Source organism: Aplysia californica, unplaced genomic scaffold, assembly GCF_000002075.1.
Source record: "Aplysia californica isolate F4 #8 unplaced genomic scaffold, AplCal3.0 scaffold00796, whole genome shotgun sequence".
Lineage (NCBI taxonomy): Eukaryota > Metazoa > Mollusca > Gastropoda > Aplysiida > Aplysiidae > Aplysia > Aplysia californica.
In genome coordinates, this window is record NW_004798066.1 from 275,307 (window position 1) to 299,525 (window position 24,219).

Here is a 24,219-nt window from a genome sequence, read left to right on the forward strand (position 1 = left end):
ATCTATCTATCTATCTATCTATCTATCTATCTATCTATCTATCTATCTATCTATCTATCTATCTATCTATCTATCTATCTATCTATCTATTTGAAAGTGCCATAAAACTCTTACTAAAACTAAACCTCTATCTATCTCCCAGTCATTCTTCTCTCTCTCTCTCTATCTGTGGGTGGTTGGCAGGTGCTCCGGTGTGGTTTGCTCCTTGTTTCCTATCAAACATCTTTCGTCCTTATCTCTCCTCCTTCATTTTTGTGTATGTTAATCTTTTATAACACATCTATTCTTCGGCACTTATATGACATTGTTTTGCAAGTGCCGTAAAACTCTTACTCTTACTCTTACTAAAACTCTCTCTCTGTCTGTCTCTATTTCTCTGCCTTTCTCTATCTCTCTTTGTCTAACTCTCTCTTACTCCTGGAGCACTGTGGGTGGTTGGCGGGTGCTCTGGTGTGGTTTGAGTGGTTTGTTCCTTCTATCGTCCTGATCTCTCCTCGTTCTTTTCGTGTTTGTTACTCTCTTGTAACACCTCTAATCTTCAGCACTTACATGACCTCATTGTGTTGCAAGTGCCATAAAACTCTTACTAAAACTAAAAGACCACCAAGGGATCTTTAACGTGCAGAACATGCAGTTGCGAGCGCCGTAAAACCTCTACTAATACTAAAACGTGCACAACTTGCACACGGGACCTCCGAGATTTTTCATCCTGGGGTGTGGCGGAAAGACAGCTGTAAGAAAGAGCCAATAAGGAGTAGCAGTAGAAAGGCTGCAGAAAGAGTCAGGAGCCCAGAGGAGTGGGCAAAGGAGGTTAGGGGGTGGAGGCAGAATGTGGAAACGAAAGCAGATGACAGAACATTGCCATAGAGCTGGAAAAGAGGTGAACGGAGAGAAAATTTTAGAGAAGAACCTTTTTTGGTCGCTACCCGGATTCGAACCCGAGACCTTTGAATGAAAAGCGAACACCTTGACCTCTAGGCCACGAGAGCCCCCTGAAACAGACTTTATGCTGTTGAAGCTAGAGAAGTGAACAGAGTAAGCCTGTTTAGATTTTCCTGTTGACCTTATCATATGCAGTTGTGAGCGCTGTAAAAACTCTGCTAAAACAAAAACTAACTCTCTCTCTCTCTCTGTGTCTCTCTGTCTCTCTGTCTCTTTTTCTCTCTCTCTCTCTCTCTCTCTCTCTCTCTCTCTCTCTCTCTCTCATAGATTCTGCATCATCTGACACATTATCAATTCATCTATGTTAAGAGACGCCCGAGATATGGTCACTCAAAATTGACCTTAAAAAATTAGACTTGGAAAAATTGTACGAAATAAAAGAAATGTAAAATTGCCGCGCGTGTACTGCGGAATACATTAATTATATTGATAGAATTGTCACATATCGCATGTATCCAAAGAATGGAGAATTTTGTAAACAAATATTTTATTGTATTTTTGTACGATAGTTTCAAACAAAATGGAAAACAGCAATCACATTATATCCCTCAAAACTTGGACTTAACATTAAATGTGCTCATTGTTATTTTGCTTAGGAGCCACTGCTTTGGGCATCGACTCTAATAAACTTTTTGTACAAACTTATCTGTTATTCTTCCCAAATGTCACAGAGTTGCAAACAAAGGGTCTGAAGTATGATCAAAGTCGCTTTTCTTCAGCTACTGTTTAATGGGGCTTCACCTATCTGCAAGATTCATATATCGGAGCTATTAACTGGTGACCACTTCAACGCTGATTTGATTTGGCAAGACCCCCCGGGGCTGTGCCACTGACTGTAGTGTCTTTAGGCCATTCCCAAAGGGAATGCTTCGTTAAAGCATAGTAGAATTGTAAATGGGCTGACTCATGTCAGGCTCATAACTGTGCCTGATCTACAACAGGGAACAGCTGCTTTTTCTTTCCTGATCCTTACTATTGTCATTTTCCTCTACTTCTTTTGTATGTTTGTCACTCTCTTGTGACCTGCTATTTCCGGGGTGCCTTGATAGTCGAAGCAGACTTTGTGCTGTTGAAGCTAGAGAGGTGAGCAGTCTAAGTCTGATTCCCTGTAAAGACTTCTCTGTTGACTCCCACCCCTTGGCGCTCATATGACCTTATGCAGTTGCGAGCGCCGTAAAACCCTCTTCTATTTAAAAAAAAATAAATTTGGCAAGAATTGTCTTTAAGCATTGGTCCTGTGAGAAAGTGCTTTGCTATGCATGGAGATGTCTACTTGAATGACACCATGACGAAGATAAGGATAAGACATGACGTTCCAGCACTTGCGCAATGTTGTCCTCTAAACCAAGCCATCTGGTGGTTCTCACGAGGGCCAATTTGTTCATTCCAATCCAGACCACCCAAACAAAACCATGGCAGATTCATGGTCTCTGTTCCTCACTGACAGATTATTATTTTCAAAATCTAACACAGTTGGTAGAAACTTTTGAAAATGTAATCACCCAACCATCATGTTATAGGCTTGCACTTCCCGTTCCTGCAGCATACAAATTGAAAGCTGAATAAATTATGCATCATCTGGCACATTAATATTTCATCTATATTAAGAGATATGGTCACTCAAAATTTACCTTAAAAAATCAAGCTTGGCAAAATTGTGCGAAATCAAAGAAACGCAAAAGTGTGTTCGTGAGAATATTGAAGTTCATCAACATTGATGGAATGAATATGTATTGAATATCAAATGTAAAGAGAATATTATGGTCTCTGCAATGAACAGCATCTTTTGATGATATTTTAAAATGGATTGGAGAATAGAGCAGTTACAAATGTCACACAAAATCTGGACTTAACATAAAATATGTTCATTAGTGTTAATTTTTTTTTTCGGAGCTGTTGGTTTCGTGTTGTTTTTTTTGTGTTAGTTAGATTTAGGACATAATCATCTGTCAGTGGACCAGAGGCCTCGAAACTGCCATAGTTTTGGGTGATCTGGGGTGGAATGAACAAAACCCCCCTCATGAGAATCGCTGGATGGCTTGGTTTCATGGACTACATCGTGCAATTGCTGGAAAGTCATTTCTTACCCTTATTTTCGTCATGGTGTCATTCAAGTCATACATAGCACAGAACTTTCTCTCTGGGCCAATGCCACAAGATAATTCTTTTGAAACCAAATCCAATCAACGTTGCAAGTGGTCGCCAGTAAATCTGTAGCTCCAATATGAATCCAACAATTATGTGAAGAGTGAAGTACATGTACCATGAAACAGCAGCTGAAGAAAAGCAACTTTGCTCCCAACCCAGACCCTTTGTTTGCAACTCTCTAGATCTATACCATTTGGGATGAAATGACGGGATAATTCTGTCCAAAATTTAACAGAGTTGATGCCCAAAGGGTTCGTGCACTACATAAAACTAATGGCTCCTGAGCAAAATAACAATGAGCACATTAAATGTTAAATCCAAGTTTTGCATGGTATTTAAGATTGGTCTGTTTTCCATTCTGTTTGAAACTATAGGGACAAAATATCAAGATCAAATATTTTTTATTGAATTAAAAAATTCTCCGTTCATTGGATTTGTAATGTACGTCCATTCTATCAATATTGATGCTCCTCAATACACTCACGAAGACGATCATGTGTTTCTTTGATTTCTCACAACTTTGCCAAGCTTAATTTTTTAAAGGCCAATTTTGAGTGACCTTATCTAGGGGGTCTGTTAACATAGATGAACTATTAATGTGTCAGATGATGCAGAATTTATTTAGATTAAAATAGGTATGCTGCATGAATAAGTAATGGGAAGCTTTTACATGATGATTGGGTGATTACATTTTCAAGTTTCTTTTGGACGCCTCCTGTATAAAAATGTTTCGTGCTTTACATGAAAACAATAGCTCCAAAACAAAATACTTATGAGCACATGTAATGTTAAATCCACGTTTTGAGTGGTATTTGTGACTGCTCTGTTTTCTAATCTGTTTGAAAATATCATCAGAAGAAGCTGTTCATTACAGAGACAATTACATTCTCTTTTCATTTGATATTCAACACATGTCCATTCCGCCAATGTTGATGTACCTCAATATACGCGCGAACACACTTTTACATTTCTTTGATTTCGCATAATTTTGCCAAGCCTGATTTTTTAAGGTCAATTTTGATTTACCATGTCTCGGGCCTCTCTTAAGATAAATGAAATATTAATGATTCAAATGCTGCAGAATTTATTTAGCTTTAAATTAGTATGCTGCATGAGTGAGTATTGCAAGACTATAACACGATGATTGTGTGTTTACATTTTCAAGTTTCTTTTGAACGCCACTATAATAAAAGTATCCTACTACTGGAAAAACAGAATTTGCATGTCCTATGTTATGTTGTTTCAGACAATGGTCATTGACAGCCGGTCGTTTCTAGAGTACAATACCAGCAACATCCAGCAGTCTGTGAATGTGTGTTGCTCCAAGCTAGTCAAACGACGGCTCCAGCAGGACAAGGTTAGCCAATGGTTATATTACTTCATTTTGTTATTTGTTGTCATTGTATCATTTACGCACCCTCCATTGCATTTGTATGTTATTGGGGATGGCAGGTTAGAGTAAAGAAGAGAGATAGAAGGCAGCAATGTAAACATCAGACATTCCAATACAAGGTGATCCCCCAAACAATTCCACACTGAAGTTTTGCGTTGCAAATTTGTGCACAACTTTTGGAAATCAAAGGAATTTGTATGATATTCATTTTAGATAATTCCCCAGAATAGTTTTGCTCTTCCTAGAGCTTTAAAAAAACCCTACCCATTTTTGTATCATGATGCACTAGTTCGCCTTAGGCCTACCTTTAAAAGTGCCAACTGCAACATTGGTCTAAAAAGCCAAAAGAAGTATGCTGATAGTTTTTATCAAGTTTCCTTTGCATGCTGAGATCATGGTTATAATAACTAATGAGCAGAGAGCTTTTGTGTAGAACAGTTCTTCACCGCGAACTCATTTCGTAAGTTTCGCTTAAGGTATTGTAGCAATATAGAGTGCCCTAATTCCTTCTTGGATGTCAAGGGTGGAAATTCCTCTTGCGAATCAGAACAAAAAATTCCCTAACAAAACGACCACTTCAGATCAAACACACTCTGTTCGCATCCTTTTAAACCTCACCAGGGTGCAGAATTCGGAAGATGAGCCCCATGAGACGTCTGTCCGTAGACAATGTCTGCAGCAAGGACTTTTCTACATCTCAACGGTCATTTTCAAGGCAGATCTTCATCTATAACATACCCTTTTCCTTTTCGCGAAGCTGACATGAATCAGAGGATAGCAATGTGTTCATGATTCCTCGATTGTCTGGAAAATTGTGAACATTCCTCTATGACATTTGGTAACTTGGCAGTACCCATATTCACAGTTTAGGATATGTTAACTCTACAAATGCCTATTTGGGCAACCTCACCCGCCACCCTATTGTCTCTAGAAGTAACTCCATACTGTATGGTGTACAGTGTGTGTAGCTTTGAGTACTCATGATTGGGTGGATCTTTGTGTTTGGCTACCACAAAACATTACGAATGACGCGTTAAAATGTGACGAGTCCATGGGAGGACATATAGAGCACTTGTTCTCGGAATTTCAGAATAAAAAGAAAAATGTTCTAAAACTGGTAGAGAAAAGAAATAGTATTATTTCAATGTTACAGGGACGGAAAGATTAAATTTGAAAAAAATAATGAAGGAAAAAAACCCAAACTATCATTTCATGACTCTCCTGAAATTACAAGATCTTTTAATTGATTCATTTTTCGTTTATAGGTGGTTTAAGTAAAAGCCATTTTCGTTTTCGAATACTAGTTTCTTCTTTATGAATTTTATGTCAAATAAATTCCTTTTGAATGAATTGTATCTGTTCCAAATTACAACATTTTAGTACAAATTTTGCGAGATATTCAGAAAAAAAGCTGTAGGACAGTCGTTTTTTTTTTTTATCCCCCTGTTTGTGAATCTGGGTGAAGGTGTTCTTTCGTGTTATTCTATATTTCTATGAAGAGGTTTCCCGGCATCTGTGGTGCAGTGATTAGGCGTTTCATCATCACAAGCAGAAGTAGTGAGTTCAGTTCCTTTGTTGGGACATTTTTTAATAAAATCCCTCCATCCGTCTCCTGGAACATTGTTTCCCTCTCAGCCTGGTTTGGTCCTGACAGACAGGGTCGGAGCCGCCCTGTGGTCTTAATAGTGTCAGTGGGGATGTATGACATTTACAATTGTGTTGGATTGTTGTGACATCAGGCGCTCATCAGAATAATAAAATAAAAGGAGCTGACATTTCCCACCTGTTGGGCAATCTTTATCGAATTTTTTGTTTTGGGGCTAACACCTTTTGTGTCCATTTACAGCACATTCCTGCTTGAAATTTACTGAGAAACTTTAATGTTCTTTCTGTCAGGTTCATATTCTGGATCTCCTGCACCAGACTTGCAATATTGGTGCTGACGTTTCATGGGATGTGATTGTCTATGACCAATGTACAGAAGACCCATCTCAGCTGACAGCAGATAACTTTGTACAGGTGTTGCTACGCAAGCTTAGCACAACATTCAATAGTGTGGCCTTCCTTAAAGGTATGGACCTCTGATTTGTCCACCAAAATTTAGACTTTAAGTTTTTCCACTGTGGTGTTGAAAGAATTGGAAATTAGATGTCGAGTGGAGTACTGTATTTACAGAGTTCCTCTTTTGAAGATTAAGTTTTTTTTCTGAGCTAGACATTAATTTCAGACTAAAATTTATGGTGATTCAGATGCAGTACAGTCCTTTTCTTTGAGTATTCTCTTAGTTAAACAGAATGTTTATACTATAATCTCAGATGACCTCAGAAAACCGGTTGACCAAGTTTTATAAAGACCCGATTTTAAAAGAATAATTTTTTTTAAAAATCAAAGGACCCTCAGTTTGGCCGATTTTTGGTCAATCTATGCAAATTGAGATGTTGGCGGATTTTTGAAGATCAACCAGTTCTTTGTCTAAAAATAGCAAGGAGACAAATGAAAAAGTCTTTATTCTCCTCGTAAATTGCATTTGAAAACATGAGGGTGTGTTAAAATAAAGTGAATTTTCTCAATAATTGTCGTTTTTCTCAAAATGTCATTTATTAAAGTTTTTCCCTACTCCTTCCTTAGTTTTCATCCTTTTGACTTGAAACTTTCAGGAAACATAGATGGCAAGTCTACCATCAATGTAATAGAGAGATATTTGGGAAAAAAATAACACTGTTCCATTGGCAAGCGATTACACAACCTAAATTTAGAAAAGGTTTTTTACACATTAGGAAAATTCTCATTTTTTTTCTTTTGCGCTTATTGAAAAAAACTTGCTGTTTCAATGATAGGGACTGGTTCAGGTTAACTTTCACAAAATTTGGTCAAATTTGGTCTGTAAATAAGAAAGCCTTAGGGATTTGAATTTCATTGGGTTTTTTTCAAGATGACAGCCGTTTCCATAGCAACTGTGTAGCTATACCGAAATTAAAATTGCGTTTCAAGAGATTTTCCTATGCCTAACTTATATATTTACTTAGATTTGATCTCGGGCAACAAACATAGAAAATGATCCTCAAGGGTTGCTCCTCCCGTTAATGTAAGTTTTTGCGCCTCCACGGACACAATTTTTTTGACTAAGTGCTACACCATTGACACACTAGTTTAAAGACTGAGGCTGTTTTGTTCATGTGAGTCGTCAGTACATCTCTGTGTCAAAAGAGCTGGTACTAAAATGGTTGCTATATTGGAAAAGAGGAATTTTCATTAAGTAAAATTTAATATCTTGTCAAAGGATACTTGAAAAACAAATTCAGTTGAATTCAATTTTCTGTTGAAGAAATTGACATTTCGTTGTCAAACATTCAGTAAACTCCTGTAATCCCACTTGTCTTCTCCTTCCAATGAGTTTAATTACAAGACGTCTCATATTTATCTGAGATGATTAACTAACCCAACTCTAACGCCGACAGTATTGGTATGGGAAATTTCGTTCTTGTGACCAAAAACACTACTTTTGTGTGAAGCAGACTCTAGCCTAATTGGAAGAGTAACCATTTTTCATTTGAAACAGACTATGACTAAAAGTGCAAGCCCAAATTTAGAACAAAGAAAGCTATATTTGTGAACCATGTGAGGGGTGCGAAATTTGAACGCACTTCCTTTCTTCGCTTTTTATTTACTTTTTGACTCTGTATCTAGCCCTTTTTTTCCGTGGAATATTGCATAAAAACTATGACATGTTTTGTCTTCAAATTTTCCTTACACACAAATAAAGGTTTGAACAAAATGTATACGAAATTTGGGCAAGATATGTTAAAATGGAGTATTTTTTCAATTTTTCAAAAAGTGGTAAAAATTTCTAGGGAGAGCTGACGACCCGAAAGTGTAGGCCTATGGTTGAGTTAGTTAATGCACTTGTCCTTTTCATTCATTCACTCTTGTAGGTGGTTTCCTGGCATTCCAAGCTTCTCACTCCAGCCTGATTGACCACAAGTCGAGTACATACAGATGTTCTACCTTGACGTCACTGTCACAACCATGTATGCCAGTCAGCAATGTGGGACCAACTCGGATTCTACCATTTCTCTACCTGGGCAGCCAGCAGGATTCACTGAACCAGGAGTTGGCACAGGTTGGACTCAAGCACATGCCTTTACCCTTTGCTTTTATTTTGTTCTGATCTTGGTTATTTTCATGAGTAAAATTGTTTGGGGGGTTTTATGTGTAAGGGGAATATAACATTTCTGATTTAAAATAATCTCAGGGTTTTTTTTTTCCTTAATAGATCCGAATATCGTAAATGGATGCCTACGAAGGATAGTGGGGATCAAGTGGTACGATCGAGTCACTAATGCTGAACTGTGGGAGAGAACAAGCCAAAGGCCAATAAAGGAAGACATACAGGTGTGGAAATGGATTGGACACACCCTGAGGAGACCCCCGTCAAGCATCATCAGGCAGGCTTTAACGTGGAACCCACAAGGAAAACGAAAGAAGGGAAGACCAAAGATGACATGGAGACGAGCGGTACAAGCTGAAATTGAAAAAGCGGGGACATCATGGAAACAGAAAAGGACGCTCAGGACAGGCTTCGCTAGAGTAATGCTGTTGATGGCCTGTGCTCCACTGGGAGTTAAAAAGGGCAAGAGAGAGAGATCTGAATACAGTTGAACCTGTGTAAGACGGAATCGCAAGGGAACCAGAAAAAAATTCCGTCTTAGACAGGGGAATTTAGGCGGAGATGGAGGGGGGGGGGGGGATCAAAGGCCCAGCCTGTGGGATCAAGGATCGCTTGTCCGATTGGCAAGCAGTGGCCAAAACTTCACACCTCTCAGCTGCTATCGGTCTGGTAATGACATGCGTCACTCTTACTTGAATGGAAAGTCCATGGTTAGTCAAGCAAGCCCATATGTGCCATCAGTTTTCATTTGATAGTGTTGACATTTTTATTTTATGGGACCAGCAATCACACTTTAGTGGGATTTCCCTGTGTATCAACTTATTTTTCTTTACTGGTTCATGACACTTGAAAGTGATATTCACTGATTGGGTAATTGGCGAAGGAAATTATGATAATATTGCCGTGACAAGGCAGAGCGACGTATCTGCACTTTTTATAATTTTGAGTTACGTCGTGCTGCAGTTGGAAATATGGGCATGGCCCTTCAGTTACGTCTGTTTGCTGCAGTAAAAATATCCTATTTGTAGTGCAGATACGTCTTCCTGCATTTGACGCAAGATGCGGAATGGGTATAGGCGTCCATTTAAACGAAGATGAAAAAATTAATAATTTTTACAGATACGTTGGTGTGCCTTGGCATGGCAGAATATATGTCTTAACTTTAATTCCTTTACATCATGTGTTTTTTAAATCGTTACATTGCTTTTCTCTTCGAGCAGGTCAATGGTATCAGTTACATTCTCAATGTAAGCAAGACCTGTCCACGACCCCCCTACATCTTAGAGGGACATTTTCATCGTATTCCTGTCAATGATAATTACTGCGAAAAACTGTTGCCATATTTTCAAGAAGCATTTCAGTTTTTGGGTAAGTACTTCAATAGTTTTAAGAGGGTTGTAGAAGTTGTCTAATGTCTCAAAAACTTAAAATGTTAAAAACCTCTCAATTTCAGTCCTCAAAATCTTTTCCTTGACTTCGTATGAAGATTTTCAGTCCACCTCCCCCCCCTAAATTAATTTTTGAAGGCACAACTGTAGTTAGCTTCTGGCATGCTTTGCAACTCTGAATTGACAGCTCTTGCAGGGCCCAAAATGCGTTCAAATTTTCGTTCAGCGAGCATATCTTTTAGAACTAGTGCTTCCAATCTTCCGTAATTTTAAGGAAATCCGTACTGGCTCCCTCATAATTATCAACTCCATCCGTCAAAAAGGCGGATTGTGCACATGAATATCTAGAACATGTAGTAAACAAAGCGAAGTTTTGCGCATCCAAATCCTTTCCTGTTTTTGGAGAGCAAATTTGTAAAATTGTATCGCCTATTTCTGCCCTGCGAAAACCTAGATCTAATGTCTTGAAAATTCTTGCTCAAGGTGGTAGTGAATTTGTTTTGAAGACATAATATAAACACTTTGAAGCTGTTCTTTTATCTCAGCTGCTGTTTAACTCTTTTACTACTGGGCCTTTTCACCAGTCACAAGCATTGAAGACTGGCTTTTTTTTTTTTGTATTTCTATAAACCACCACAACTCTCAGAATTACCCCATAGTAATTGTTTTTTTGACACAGTAAAGTAACATTCAAGCTTAATTTAATACAAAAAACTAAAGTTGTCTAAGTCTAATACTTTAATTTGTATGATTTTTAAAAAATTGGCATAAATTTGATTTTTGGAAAAATTTCCAGAGACGTGACAGGTAGAATGAAATTCACAATAACAACAAAAATAAAAGTTCAAAGTGTTCTGTTTTGATTTGTATGCATGTGTGAGTGTTTGTTGAAAATATAAAAGCTGGTCTGTGCGTTGATTCATGAATTACATGAGCACGTGATGTACGGCACGACTTTGTGATTTCGTTGTGCGAACAACACCGCCAGTACTTGTGCTAGATCTAGCCCTAAAACTACGACTTGGGCCGTGTTCGCGTACATATCCTGGATCCTAACTATCAGACGCATCATATTCTGAGACACTAGAACTAGTAAAAGGTACAGAAGTATCGAAAACGGCGAAATTGTGTGATTCTTGTTCTTGCGACTTCTTCGACCGTTACTACGCCGCGACTGTCGGATTACAATCAGCTGTATTGGAAAAAAACAGCGCGATTTCCGGTCAGTTCAACCCCAGTTGGGGTGACTGTCCTACACCTTCAATAACTTAAAAACTACTGGCCCCAGAGATATGAAACGAAGTAGCTAGGGCTGGCCAAAAAAGGGCTCGAGGCGTGTCGCGCGATCTGTGCGTGATTTGTATAGCGAAAAAAAATAATTCCAAAGTTGATCACACAGGGCTTGTGGCAACCGTTGCGAGCGTCGCGGCGAGGATCACGCTACTGTTGGGAGAATCGTCTGAAGTGAGTTAAAGTTGGTTTGTAAGTAGCGAATGTGTTGTCAGGTCGTCTCGAAGGGTAGATATATCTATTTGAAACAGAAACAAAGGGGAAACTTTTAAGCCGTTTTTCTCAAAACTTTGTTTCCATACCCTGCCTTACAAAATCACCCATATCTCAAAAACTACTAAAGATATCTTTAAAATTCAAAAAGCTTATAGCTCAGAAATGATCTCTGTACATGAAAATGCGGGATTGTTCAAAATGCGTCATTTGGTACCTTTCACCAAGCACACACACGTATATCGATGCCGAATTAAGTAGTTGACTCACCTCGAGTTGTGTTTGATCTTTGCCCCCACTCTTTGGTTGTGATGTTATCAACTATTCTCTACTACTAAGATGTTTCAATTGCCCTATGTCGTGTCCTAGCAAGACTTGAGAGCGACTTTGTCTTAGCACGTGATGGCCCGTGATACGAGTATAAACAAACTTTCCAGTGCTGAATTGAATTTTGTGAGGGAGAAAAGAGAGGGGGGGGGGGGAGGAAAGAAAGAGAGAAAGTGAGAGAGAGAGAGAGAGAGAGAGACAGAGAGAGAGAGAGAGAGATTGAATTCGTTCGCCTAGAATATTCGCAGAAATTTCCACGGGCCAGTAGCGTCAGGCTAAGCGACCTAATTCATTCATGTAGCAAAAGGCTAGCCACCCCTGATCGGGCAGCTAGCGACTCCCCTTTTTAAAAAATTTATGTGGTCTAAATAAGGTCACTCCATTTAAAAACACAAAACTGTATAAGTACATGGACTGAGATATACTTCTTGTATACGGAATATTTAAAAAATGACAGCCAATACATTCATTCTTAGTTTTTGTGCCAGACATGTACGCAAGTACCTATGAATGTAAAGAAATCAAATTGTCATAGAGCAGTGTCATCGGAAAGCTAAATACTATTCTGAAAACCCTGTTACTACAAGTTACCCTTGTTCTTCCGTCAACTTACAAAACGACGAAATGTTTAAAGAAAAGTGAGGAATTTCTTGAATGTAACAGTCTAGCGGTGGGTATGATGAATTCAGTTTTTATAGCTTTACCTAAATCACCAGGTGCCACTGAGTGTGATATGCATAGAACAATTATTAGCCTTATGAGTCATTTTACAAAAATGTTGCTGTGAGTACTAATGGGAAGATTGAGAAAAAGTCGAAGACCAGAGATATCTAAATCACAATTCGGCTCTGTTCCTGACAAGGGCCCCAGAAATGCTATTTGCACCTTAACAATGTTAATGGAAAGATGTATTGAAGCACAGACAGATCTGTATTTATGCTTCTTAGATTATTGGCATTCGATAACGTTAGTCAAGATGAGCTATTTAAAATACAGGAAAAGATCAGGGAAATGTGGTTTTTTTAAGAGCATCCGAGCAAAGGAATGAGTGGAGAACCATGATTGCAGCAAATTTTGCACTGAATGAACAGTCTCCTAGTATTATATTGCAGGTGTATTCTGGCACTTAAATAGATCTGTACTTCAGGGGTCATTTTCATGGGAATTTGTGCTAAACAAACACTATTATTTTATGTGCTGTGAAGAGCAACTACTGCAAATATAGTTCTAAGTGGGATTATGGGATGCATTCTGTTTCTAATATTTTCCTCAACCATGTTTTGTTTTCCATGAAAGTCAAATGCTTTGTTGTTGGTTCTTGTATATATGTTTGATGTACGGTATTAAGAATAACTTTCCTCATAAAATAGAATCTATGTTATCTAAAAGTCTTTCTGTATTTGTTTATAGGGAGCTAATATCTTGGTGTCTAAGTGATGTGTTTCCCTCAGCGTGGTCATGAGGTGACAGTTCAAAATTTGTACCTTTTGACATTTCCTGAATGGTATGGGGGGATATTGTGATTGGAAGATGTTGTATGCCATTTCCATATTGCTTTTCTCTTTACCTTTCAGATAAGGTTCGAGAGGCCAATGGCTGTGTGCTTGTCCACTGTTTGGGGGGCGTGTCTCGCTCAGCCACCCTGGCCATCGCATATATCATGAAACACATGAGAATGTCCTCAGATGAAGCTTACCGGTTAGTATATTGATATCACTTGTATGCTCACTGTCTTGCAGTTATTCTTCCACTGTCCCTCCAAAATACCCCTTCCATATATGTACAGATAGGGCTATGATGTATCTAACATTTTAAAAAGTATGTTAGTATTGATGCTACGGTGCATTTGGCTTTCAAAGGATATTAGTTTGATTCTATCATTCAGATATGATTATTTTATAGGTTATCACTCTCTTGCTATTTGGATGTGTTCTTCACAGTCTGGGTTGACCCTGACAGGTACAGTCGAAGCAGGAATTGGCCTCCTCTTGCCTAATGCCCTTCTATTTATTATAACGTTTGGCTTAATTTACTTTACCGCAACTATCATATTCATAGTTTGATTCATTGTGAAAAGACACTCTCCAACTGGTTTTGAGCAGAGACCAATATTTACACCTCAGTGATGTGATGTCGACACCTCTACCTGCATCTCCCCATATCATTAATCATGTGTTTTAAAAAGTATGACTTACTGGCTCTATAACTGTTGCCAACAAACATTGCAGATTTTTCATTGAAATCAAAGTCAATTACATCATTTACGAATGTAATTAATAGTTTTCAACTGCTATTTTCGAACGATTCAAGGTCCCTTCTTTAACATCTCGGGGATGGGGGTTCTGACCAAGTGGGCCTTCTCTGAGCTCCAATGTGGCCTAGTTGGCCGAAAAGGTTGCCAACATCTGTTCTAAATGATCCAAGTTGTGTTATCAGATGTATGAAACTATAACATTCAGTCATTCTAACTTGAACTCCTCCCAAGTATTAGTATCAGTGAGAGATGGGACCCTTTCTTATTCTCTCTTTGTCATGTAAAGTGTCCTCAGCTTTTTAACTGAAGTCAGTCGTCTTAGGCACCACTTTTAACACTTTCAGGGGTCTATTATTTCTGAATTCCACTTGCCCTCAGCAGCGGATAAGTTTCGCCTCCGCTAAACTGACTGAAGGATGTATCAGAAAAACAGTCTTAAAACATATCCCATTTGAAGCTAGAAACTTGCGTCATACATCACAACCACCACAAATGAATGAAGAATGAAAAAATACGTGTGTCATGGCAACATGAACAGTGGAATCAGGCACTCGTCAATTTTTGGGCATGTAGAGTTATTGGTGTCATCTTAAAGTGTGCTCATTTGTCTTGATTTGGATGAAAATATTATCCGTTTATCTTGAATACACGTCAAGATATTTGCAAAGGAAGGAAGTGGGGGGTCTCCTTGTTTCAGAAAAAAAAATTAGTGAGAAAATACCTGCCAAAGACGAGTTATTTCCTTAGCTTGAGAGTCCGTGGAAACTGAAAAATTATTTTTTCTTGTGCCTTTTAATCAGTTTTTCAGTAAAATACACACAGAAATGTGTTCTTTAATGGGCATGAAAGGTGTTATTAAGCCAAAGAAACAAAAATTCAATTAGAATTCACAAATGTGGAAAAATGCTAGTTTCTGCCTTATGATTATTTTGACCAGCGCCTGATTTCACCACGCCGCCTCACATATATATTAAGACTTGGAAATAAATGTTCTATTCACATTTATTTCTGTGTTTGTTTCGTTTGGGTGCTTTTGTCAGTGTGTTCAGTTCATAGTTTGTTGATGTGGGTGGTTTGTTGGTGCTTTGGTGTGGTTTGCTTCTTCTTTCCTGTCGAACATCTATCGTCTTTATCGCCCCGCCTTCTTTTTTGTGTTTGTGTTTGTTACTTTCTTGTAACACCTCTAATCTTCTGCACTTATATGACCTTATTGTGTTGCAAGTGCTGTAAAACACTTACTAAAACAAAGTTTGTTGACACATATTATGTGATAAGCTGTGAAATTTGGAGGATGATAATGTGTAGATGTGTCACAACTAGAACATTTATTTCTCCCTCTGTATCATTGATATCGTCTTCATTCAGATTGTCAAAAAGATTCCCTACGTTTTGATTCGATTAGGTTCTCGTAATAAAGTTAGATCTAATGGGAGCTGCCGTTTTGATCGCCCACTAATGTAAATAAATGGAGTCTGGATTTTCATTCATAAAAATGCTTAGAATTCAGAGTTTCCCTCTTGGGGCGAAAAATAATAAAGGAAACAACTTTTCTTTCATTTTGTAGCAGTCTATGATGTACAGGAAGCACAAGAACTTTGTGGTGAATTGGAAAACTTTCTACCCTGTAAAAAACGACAATAGTTATGGGGACCAACACAGACGTCACGACTTTAGTGGAGACGAATTTGTTGTCAGTTGACACCTTGCTGTCAGAAATAGTCTCAAAGCTAATGGCTATTGATTTTTTAAATTGTAAGCAAATTAAGTTTTTTTTTTTTATGTTATGTTTTTTTTCTCTATTTTTCACCGTATTGGGGACACTTCATGTATATTCGGTTATATACTTGGTAAATATATTGAAAAATTGATTTTACCCCTAGGTTCCCTCATAGCTGTTTTTATTGTTTATTGTAGGGTTGTTCCATTGTTTTTTTCTGCTTTTTCTTTTCAAATTTCTAGTAATTTTCTTTAATATTGACTTTTATTACATTTTTCAGGTATGTTAAAGACAAACGGCCAACCATTTCTCCCAATTTCAATTTCTTGGGGCAGCTACTGGAGTTTGAAAAGCTCATTCGTAAAGAAGAACAGGAGGAGGTTGCCCGTCGAGAGGCCCTGCGAGTACTTAAAGGCGCTGAGGACTACAGTTTGTCCTGTGAACAGGACAAGGCGAGCCCTGTCATGATGGACCTCCACACTACCAGCCCCTCATCTCCTGGCCCTCGTTCTTCCAGCAAATCTTTTGTCCTAGAGTCTCTTACCTCAACAGCTTTTTCATCACCATTACAGACACTGTCATTTAAGTTGCCTGAGAACAGAAGCAGCTTAAATGCAATGCGCAATCCATCAGCTTCTGCTGACAACTTTAAATCATTGGACGTGCGTAAGAAGCAGACAGATCTGGGTTTTTCCTTGCACAAACAGGCCCATACTGCATTTGACTCTTCTCCATTCCCTCGACCAATATCGGAGTTGTACCCTGTGTCAGGACCAGCATCATTGGAAGACTGTCCGTTTCCTGGTCCCTCTTCACTGATTGGCTGGCCTGAACTTAGGTCAGCATGTGTCAGTCAGGGTCCCAGTAGCAGAAGCAGCAGCAACAACACCACAGTCTCATCTCTCCAAACCTCCATCAGGCAGTGTGGGGTTGTGCAACCTTTCTGTGATAGCCTGACCCATGCTAGTAGCACAGCCAGCACCACCCTGGTGGAGTCCCCTGTGTGCGCCCTCACAGGCTTCCCCAGCCCGGCCGGTGCATACCAGGACTCCCCTGAGTCCACTTGTCCAAGAACGGGTTTCCCCAGACCTGGCCACCATGGCAGCATTGACTCTAATTCAAATCGGATTACTCAAATCTGTATGGACAGCACATGCAGCAGCATTTCACCAAGGTACACTTCTTTGGAAGAGGAGAAACTCATCCATGAAAAGTCTACATATCAGCATAATACTGGCCCTGACACTGCAACGATGGCACCTCCTCCTCCTATTGACAAGCTTAACACCACCACGTCACTTCTCGTGCAGTCAAAGAGGCCGGGTACTTCACAGCTTGGGGCTCGTCAGACCATTCAGAAGTCAAAACACAGTTTCAGTTTTACATCCATGCTCTCCAGCTTCCGACGCAAGCCTCGCCCCCCAACACTACAGCTCGGCTCCCCAGTTGGTCACAGCACAGAGTTGTTGCGAGCTGCTGCTGGGGAGGCTAGGACTCAGCTGACTCCCGTGTCGGAGGCAATGGAAAATTGTGATCTCAGTGTGCCAGAGGATGAATCCACAGGCGTGGATCAGAGGGTGTGTGTCGGGGTTGACCCGGAGTCCAGAATGGAGCTGCAAGATTCAAACAGTGTTGTGTTTACGGGAGTGTCTGATTGCAGCCTTTCCAATGCAACTAGTATGACAATGGCATCTACTCAAATTAATTTATATTCATCTCTGTCATCATCATTGCCATCAAAAGACAGTTCATTGCATGTACAAAATACCATGCTTCAGACAATGTCACTAAAATTAGACCAAAAACATTGTGTTTCAACTGTATCCTCCGTCACAGTTAGTGATGCTCAGATGGCTGCATATCCAATTTCATCCTCGCCATCTGTTCTCTCATCAGGGGATTCCAATAAAAGAAAAGGAGGTGGATTTCTGTCCAGCTTTATCAGCCCTGACAAGCTGGCCAAGACGGAGTCTTCTTTTCATCACGGGCCAATGGAGACAGGGGACAGCAAACTTTCCCCTCCGAGGACCCTCAATTTAGCCCCGAGCCCTGTAAACCGGCTGCGGTTACATAGTACAGCAAAGAAACCTTCAGGCCTGACGTTATCATCACCTACCACAGCCATGGCCAGGCTGAACTTTAAGTCTCCTTCAGATGCCTCAAAAGACTTTTGCAGTTCTGTGGCAGCAGCACAGAGCGAGGGCAGGTCCCCAGTCACGGCCCATGCTACCAACAGCAGACTTGATTTGGAGGAATCTGTTAAAATCTGTGGTAGTCAGAGAGAGTTTAAGCTGTCATCCTTCCTCACTTGCAGTGAGCAGCTGATTGTAGGAGAAAAACAGCAGGGTCTTGGGGCAGGATCGGATAATGCAGGATCTACCACCAATGTTGCAGCAACTTCTTCTGAACCTCCAGATAAGCAGCAGTTCAATACCTCATCATATCCACCAGCTCCTCCCGGAGATAGATCTCTGTTGTCATGTTCATCCTCATCATCAGGATCATCGACGTCTCACCCAGAATGGTCATCAATGTCCAAATCATCTTCAGCATCAGCCTCCACATGGGCCACGTCCTCATCCAGCCACAGTGAGATGAGCAGTAGCAGCAGCATTTCATCCTCCACATCGTCTTCGAGGAACTTCAGAGGTCTCGGTGACTTTCCTACCACCTCACTAGATAAACTAAATTTCACTCCCTGTTCAGTGCGTGATATAGTACAGGAACTGAAGAATGAGGAGCTGTCTCTCCAGACTGCAGGATATTCGCACTCCTCACAAACTGGGGACAGTCAGTCAGCTTCTTCTGCCCTTGATTCTCCCATGTCTATAAGCAGTGGTAGTTCAGCGCCAAGTATTGCCAGTTCAACTTTGTCCCCAGTAGAGTCAGGCATGGCCAACCCGTTCTCTGATGCAGTCACTCAGGGTTCTTCACAAGGCCTCTCTGCCTCGTCCATGCCCTCTGCTTTCCACTTCTCTCCGGTTGATAACCTTGAGCCCCCTTCTCCAAACACCAGCTTTACACTGGATGGCCACAGCGGCCTTAATGCTCGTGATAATCAGTTGAATGCACAGGGTAACACACAACAGTGTATACTGTCACCAGATTCGGCCTCGGGTTATGCCCTCTCATCGACCTCCCTCCCTCAGGCAAGTGTGTCTCCCAAGATGCCAACAGTCTCCTCCCCGCTCTACAGCAGCTGCTCCTCCATGGAGCCCTTGTCCCCTATGTCCCTCAGTGATAGTGCCTCCAGCTCTCCCATCAGATCTCCAACTTCCAATGGAATATCTTCCTTGTCCCTATCTACAGTGTATTCACCCATCCCAGTCTCTTCCCCTCTGGCAGTGTCTTCTTCCTTCCCATCCTCTGTGATTGCCCCAGCAGCATCCCTCCACTCCCACATCCAAAATATGTCCTCACCCCTTGCCACAAACCCTTCTCTAAGTACTCCGGCAGCAGCAAGCACCAAAGTTGTCCGAAGAAGAGACAGCCGCAGCAGAAGAGAAATGGCACGACCCAATTCTATCGCCTATTCCTCCTACCCAACCTGTGACCTGGTCTGTGAATCTGGCGACTCCAATACAGTGGCCATTAGTAGCCATGACGACGCTAGCGAGGTTTACATGTCTGTCACTGGAAAAAAGTCCAAGCTGGCTGCACTCACACCAGAATCTCAGCTACCAAGCGGTCGCACTTCGTGGGGAGGCTACTCAGAACGGGAGGTGTATCGTCAGATCTCAGCAGCCATGGAGAGTGCCATGTTGCGCACAAGGGCCTACACATCGGGGGCCCCGTCGGCCAGCAGCAGCAGGTTGGCCCAGTCCAGGGTTTCCTCTAGAAAGGCTCGCAGCTTGGATGATATTCTAGACAGCAGCACAAATGCTGATGAGCTCCAGCACAAGCATCGCGGAGGAGGCCGCTATCACAGAGCTGCTTGCGGAGAGCAGCTGTTTGAGCCATATCGATGTGGGCTGCGCAGTGGCTCTGAACCATATCAGTCTAGTTCGAGCCTCTCCTCCAATGGGAGCCATGGCTCCATCCACAACAGTTTGGAGATCATTCAGGTATCTTGAAGATTCAGCCCTCCCCCTTCCCTTTTTTTACACTTTTTATTTTCATCATGCTTCTACATATGTCACTTTTTTAGTTGCTGTTTTGTGATTGTGTTAATGGCATGTTGTTTGCTGTAAAGATTGATTTTTTTGCTTCTTTTTTTTTCAGTACGACCTGTACAGGAAGATTAATTTTGTACGAGTCTGCACTGGTTTCAACCCCTGTTTGTTTTAAATATTATATATTTTGAGTGTCTCCTTGTAGTGGCTTTAGTACAATCAAACCCCGTTATGCTGCCTACTTTGGGAAGAGCACGAAGTTGGTGGTATTGTGGGCCTGGTGGTATAGCGGGGTCCTCTGTTAAATAGGTCAGATTACCAAGGGAAATAAATCTGAGATAACTAGATGAACGACAAACTCGTAAAGAGAGGCTTTTACTACTTGTGCCACACTGCAGAGAAATGGCGAGGAAGTTGCTGTTGTGGCTTTGACGGCCTTTCTTTAAAATATTAGCAAATGTCTTGGATATCCCCTGAGCGGTCAAGCATAGCAGAGACAAATAATGTGTCCAATTTTGTCTCATCTAGACACCTTGTGCGATTGCTTTGAGCAGGGGTAAAAGCCACCATTGCTTGTCCACTTTCGTCTGTCAGCTAAAAAAAACCTAGCTCGTTTATTAATTTGCCAATGCGCCCGCAAGTTCTGCGCCACTCTTCTGCAGGTCAGTGTATAAAAAATGTTATTAAAAAAAATCTTTTTCCAGTAAATTTTAAAAAATTTATTTACTTTGGCCCTATAAAATACTACCCTTAGGGTGCATACACAGAATCACAATAGCTTACTCACTTCCGTCTGATTGCGGTTGAAAGATGATGAAGACAAACCGCTCTCTTAAATTATCTCAGGTCATGGCATGCGGATTTAAAAGTTGGATGACCAACAGAATCTATATAAGCCCTCTAATTTAATGAAGGTCACAACCAAAAGTTGGTCAAAAAATGATAAGGCAAGGGATTTACAGCATACACTTACTACACCAAAAGGTTGACCTATTAAAATTTTCATCAACACCATGCTTTAAAGCACGTCTGTGAATCATGAAACACGGTCCCTAAAGACGGGTGAGTACTTTTCGAGAGATTCTATGTTTAGATAGTGTCACGAGGAAATCTGCAAGCTTACAATGAAATGTGAGGAGAGGGTGGTGTCGCTGTTTCAATATAATATGTATATAAATGCACCCAAAGGCGGATGTTAAATGCCGGGCCCAAATACAGAAACATGAATCCGTCATGATTTTTAAAAAATAAATTTTTGTTTGGTTGCTGGCTTACAGGAGCAAAGTTTCCTGTACATCGGTAAATTAATGAATGAGCTTGAATTTGTTTCACGTTAACCAAAAGTGAACAAGCTAAAGATCTACAATAGATTAGGTCTATAGTATAGTAATCTTGTCTGTAGATTGCTCATTTTGAGATAGCAACACTACCCTGCACCCAAATTTTAGTGTAACTTCGCAGGTTTCTTCCCAAAAACGTTTAAACCTCGCGGAAGCTTCGAAAAGTACTCGCCTGTCTGTTGGACCGTGTTTCATAGTTGTCCGTTAAAGTGGGGTATTGATGAACATAGGTCAACTTTTTATGTTAGGGTGCCAGCTGTAAATCAAACCCCCGCCATCCCCCCCTTTTATTTGGTGAAAATCACTCTAGGCTAACTTCAAAGAAAATGTGTCGGAACCTTAGTTTGCAGTGCTTTTCATCTTCTGTTACCTATGTTTCCTTATGCGCGACGCAACGTTTAGTCGCGTGCGATAGTCGCTAGTGATTAGTTGAGAGGTGTGTATCCTTATGCGCTACCATATCGCTCCAAAATTTTCTGTCGTGTGCAACAAAAGCGATGAAACTCTTAATGCACAACGCGACATTCAGCCGCGCGCGACTGGCAGTTCACAGAAGATAGACAGTGGCAAATTTTAATGTCAAGATGGACAAGGAAGTACAAAGTCCGTCAAAAGGGAGTTCTACGAGCCGCTGAAATTTAGAATTCTGTACATGGCCAATCCCATGTATCTCCTCCTCCTCCTCCTCCTCCTCCTAGTCCTTTGAAAAAAAAACCCCAACAAGATTAGATTCACAAAACTTGCATTGGGTCGAATTGAAGATGTACATCCTATACACACACACACACACACACACTACCACCACCACCACACCACACATGGCGTGTCGACCGGGACTCCTTGGCTAAGTATTTTGACCAATAGTGATGCTGTAAACTTGTCACACCCCCAGTCTGTCGCACCCGAAGAGACCCTCAATCGCTACCTTGACCGATCGCAGGCGACAGTGGCATGCGACTTGACGTCGCGTAGCGTGTCAGGAGACGGTTTCTTTATAATGTCACTTGATTTATTTTAGAGTGGCAAGGACCACAAGGGATGAGAGGCGCATAAGGAGACAAGCTCTAACGGCATCGAGGGGAGATGCAGTTTTGTAATAGTAGGCCGACTGTGTAGCTCTTTGCATTGGGATGGTAGTTTTTCAGGGTTGTCGGGGGTGGTTGGCTTTGTTACTTTCGTAACACTCAGGTGACCAAACAAATAGACTCTGTTGTTGTATGAAATTCAGGCAGGATTCTGTGCCAATAGGTGCTCTTATTGCTTCTTTTTTTTTTTTTGCCTGTCTTTTCTTGGGGTGTTTAAGGTTTTGCAAAGGCATTTCATCTCGCATGCAGTTATTTTGCTTGCATGGGTTTTACTTAATGTCCAGGTGTGGCACTGGTAGCCTAATGTTGTTTCAAGTTATGCTATCTCTTTGTGTCCGTGGAGATATATAATTTGGAAGAGATAAAAGGGGTGCGAGCTGATAGATAACAGTGTTATCCTTATTAATTAATGGACTTACAGATATTCTGTTAGTCTCCCAACTTTTAAGATCCGCACTCAAGGACATGAGAAGATAAAACTATATGTTTGTACCTTGTTTCAACCGCAACTGAACTTAGTGTAAATTTAAAAACAAAATTTCTCCAGACTATATAGTGTGTCAGTCTCTGTAGATGTAGTTGTCCGTCCTCGGACCAATGACGGAGGCAGTCCTTACAAAATAAAAACTTCCTCACGCCTTGAGGTAAGAGGGCCGATAATTGGCGGAGCCAGACATTTTGCCGGCAGGCCAAAGTGGCGCGGTTACTTTGAAGTTTCTCTAGGCGACAAAGTAGGGTTAAAAAAACATCCTGCCTGAAATCTACAAGACACGGGTGATCAAGCAGTTACCCCGTGGGTCTTGTGTGTTGTGTAGTAGTGTGTGCCTCTGACGTATAGCGGGGCAAATTTACATTACTTTAATGAGGGCTGTGTAACGCAAGACGGGTGGTAGATGGTGTGAAAGCACAAATAATAATAGTGCATTTATAGACGTTCCTTTTCGTAAATAATATTTGTAGAGACATCTACTTTAAAAAGACAAGAAGGCACTCAAGGGAGATCATGTTAGATAGCCTTCTTAAAAATTCGTCTCATCACAAGGCTATCTGCTTGTGCTCCAAGTTCCGCGTTATGATAAAAGGTTGAAGAGAGAAAAGGAATAAGATGTTGTTCCGAGCTAAACAACATTTTAATTAAAATTCTATTGTAGTTCAAAATGCTTTGAGCTTACTGTTTATACCAACCTCGTTTGTAGAAGACGGCTGCTCGACTGCTAATGCTAATGAGAAATGACAATATTTTCTGATGGTCAGCTAAAGCGGGTTGCCTGTACTTAAATGCCTAGTTTGTTGATGTTTTCCTTTTCTTTGTCTTATGTTGTGAATGATTTGTTTCCGTTCAACCCTTTCATGTGTTGCAGGTTTTTACTTTTGGTTTTGTAATGCATGCCGTTTGAAATTGTAGCACCTCTCAGAGAACCGGAGTCATAAATTAGACTAAAGCGGTTTTGAAAGATTTGTTTATAAAGAAGAGAATAAGGGGCACTAACTTCTAAGTAGCTCAGATGGTGTGATGCTGGGTTATGATGCAGGTGTCTGTTGTTTGAATGCCAATTTTTTTAAACTTTAGTTGTTTCTAGAGATCCTTTTTAGTGCTCTGTCCTCTTGGCTACGTCGTATCAGAAGTCTTCTCGCTAGAATAACCGCTTTGAGCACTGAAGTGGGGGGGGGGGGGTTTATTAAACTCATATTATTATGCCTCATCGGAATGGAAGAGAACTGACAGTCTGTTGTATGTTGGTGTGTCATGAAGTTGAAGTCCGCAATTAGTGTGATATAAACAAAAAGGGACAGAAGTCAGCATGATGCGCGCGCGTGTGTGTGTGTGTGTGTGTGTGTGTG

At 40.6% G+C, this 24,219-nt stretch overlaps 1 protein-coding gene across 1 annotated transcript in view; it reads left to right on the forward strand.

Annotated features, from left to right (window-relative positions):
* The window catches only part of LOC101852280 (mucin-19), a 59,384-nt gene that overhangs the window by 32,394 nt on the left and 2,771 nt on the right, over positions 1 to 24,219 (forward strand). Inside the window, exons 3-8 of the mRNA XM_005109608.3 lie at positions 4,337 to 4,447; positions 6,380 to 6,554; positions 8,416 to 8,603; positions 9,872 to 10,019; positions 13,444 to 13,567; positions 16,121 to 19,904. Of these exons, the coding sequence (XP_005109665.1) occupies positions 4,337 to 4,447; positions 6,380 to 6,554; positions 8,416 to 8,603; positions 9,872 to 10,019; positions 13,444 to 13,567; positions 16,121 to 19,904 (4,530 nt within the window). The remainder of the gene's footprint in view (positions 1 to 4,336; positions 4,448 to 6,379; positions 6,555 to 8,415; positions 8,604 to 9,871; positions 10,020 to 13,443; positions 13,568 to 16,120; positions 19,905 to 24,219) is intronic.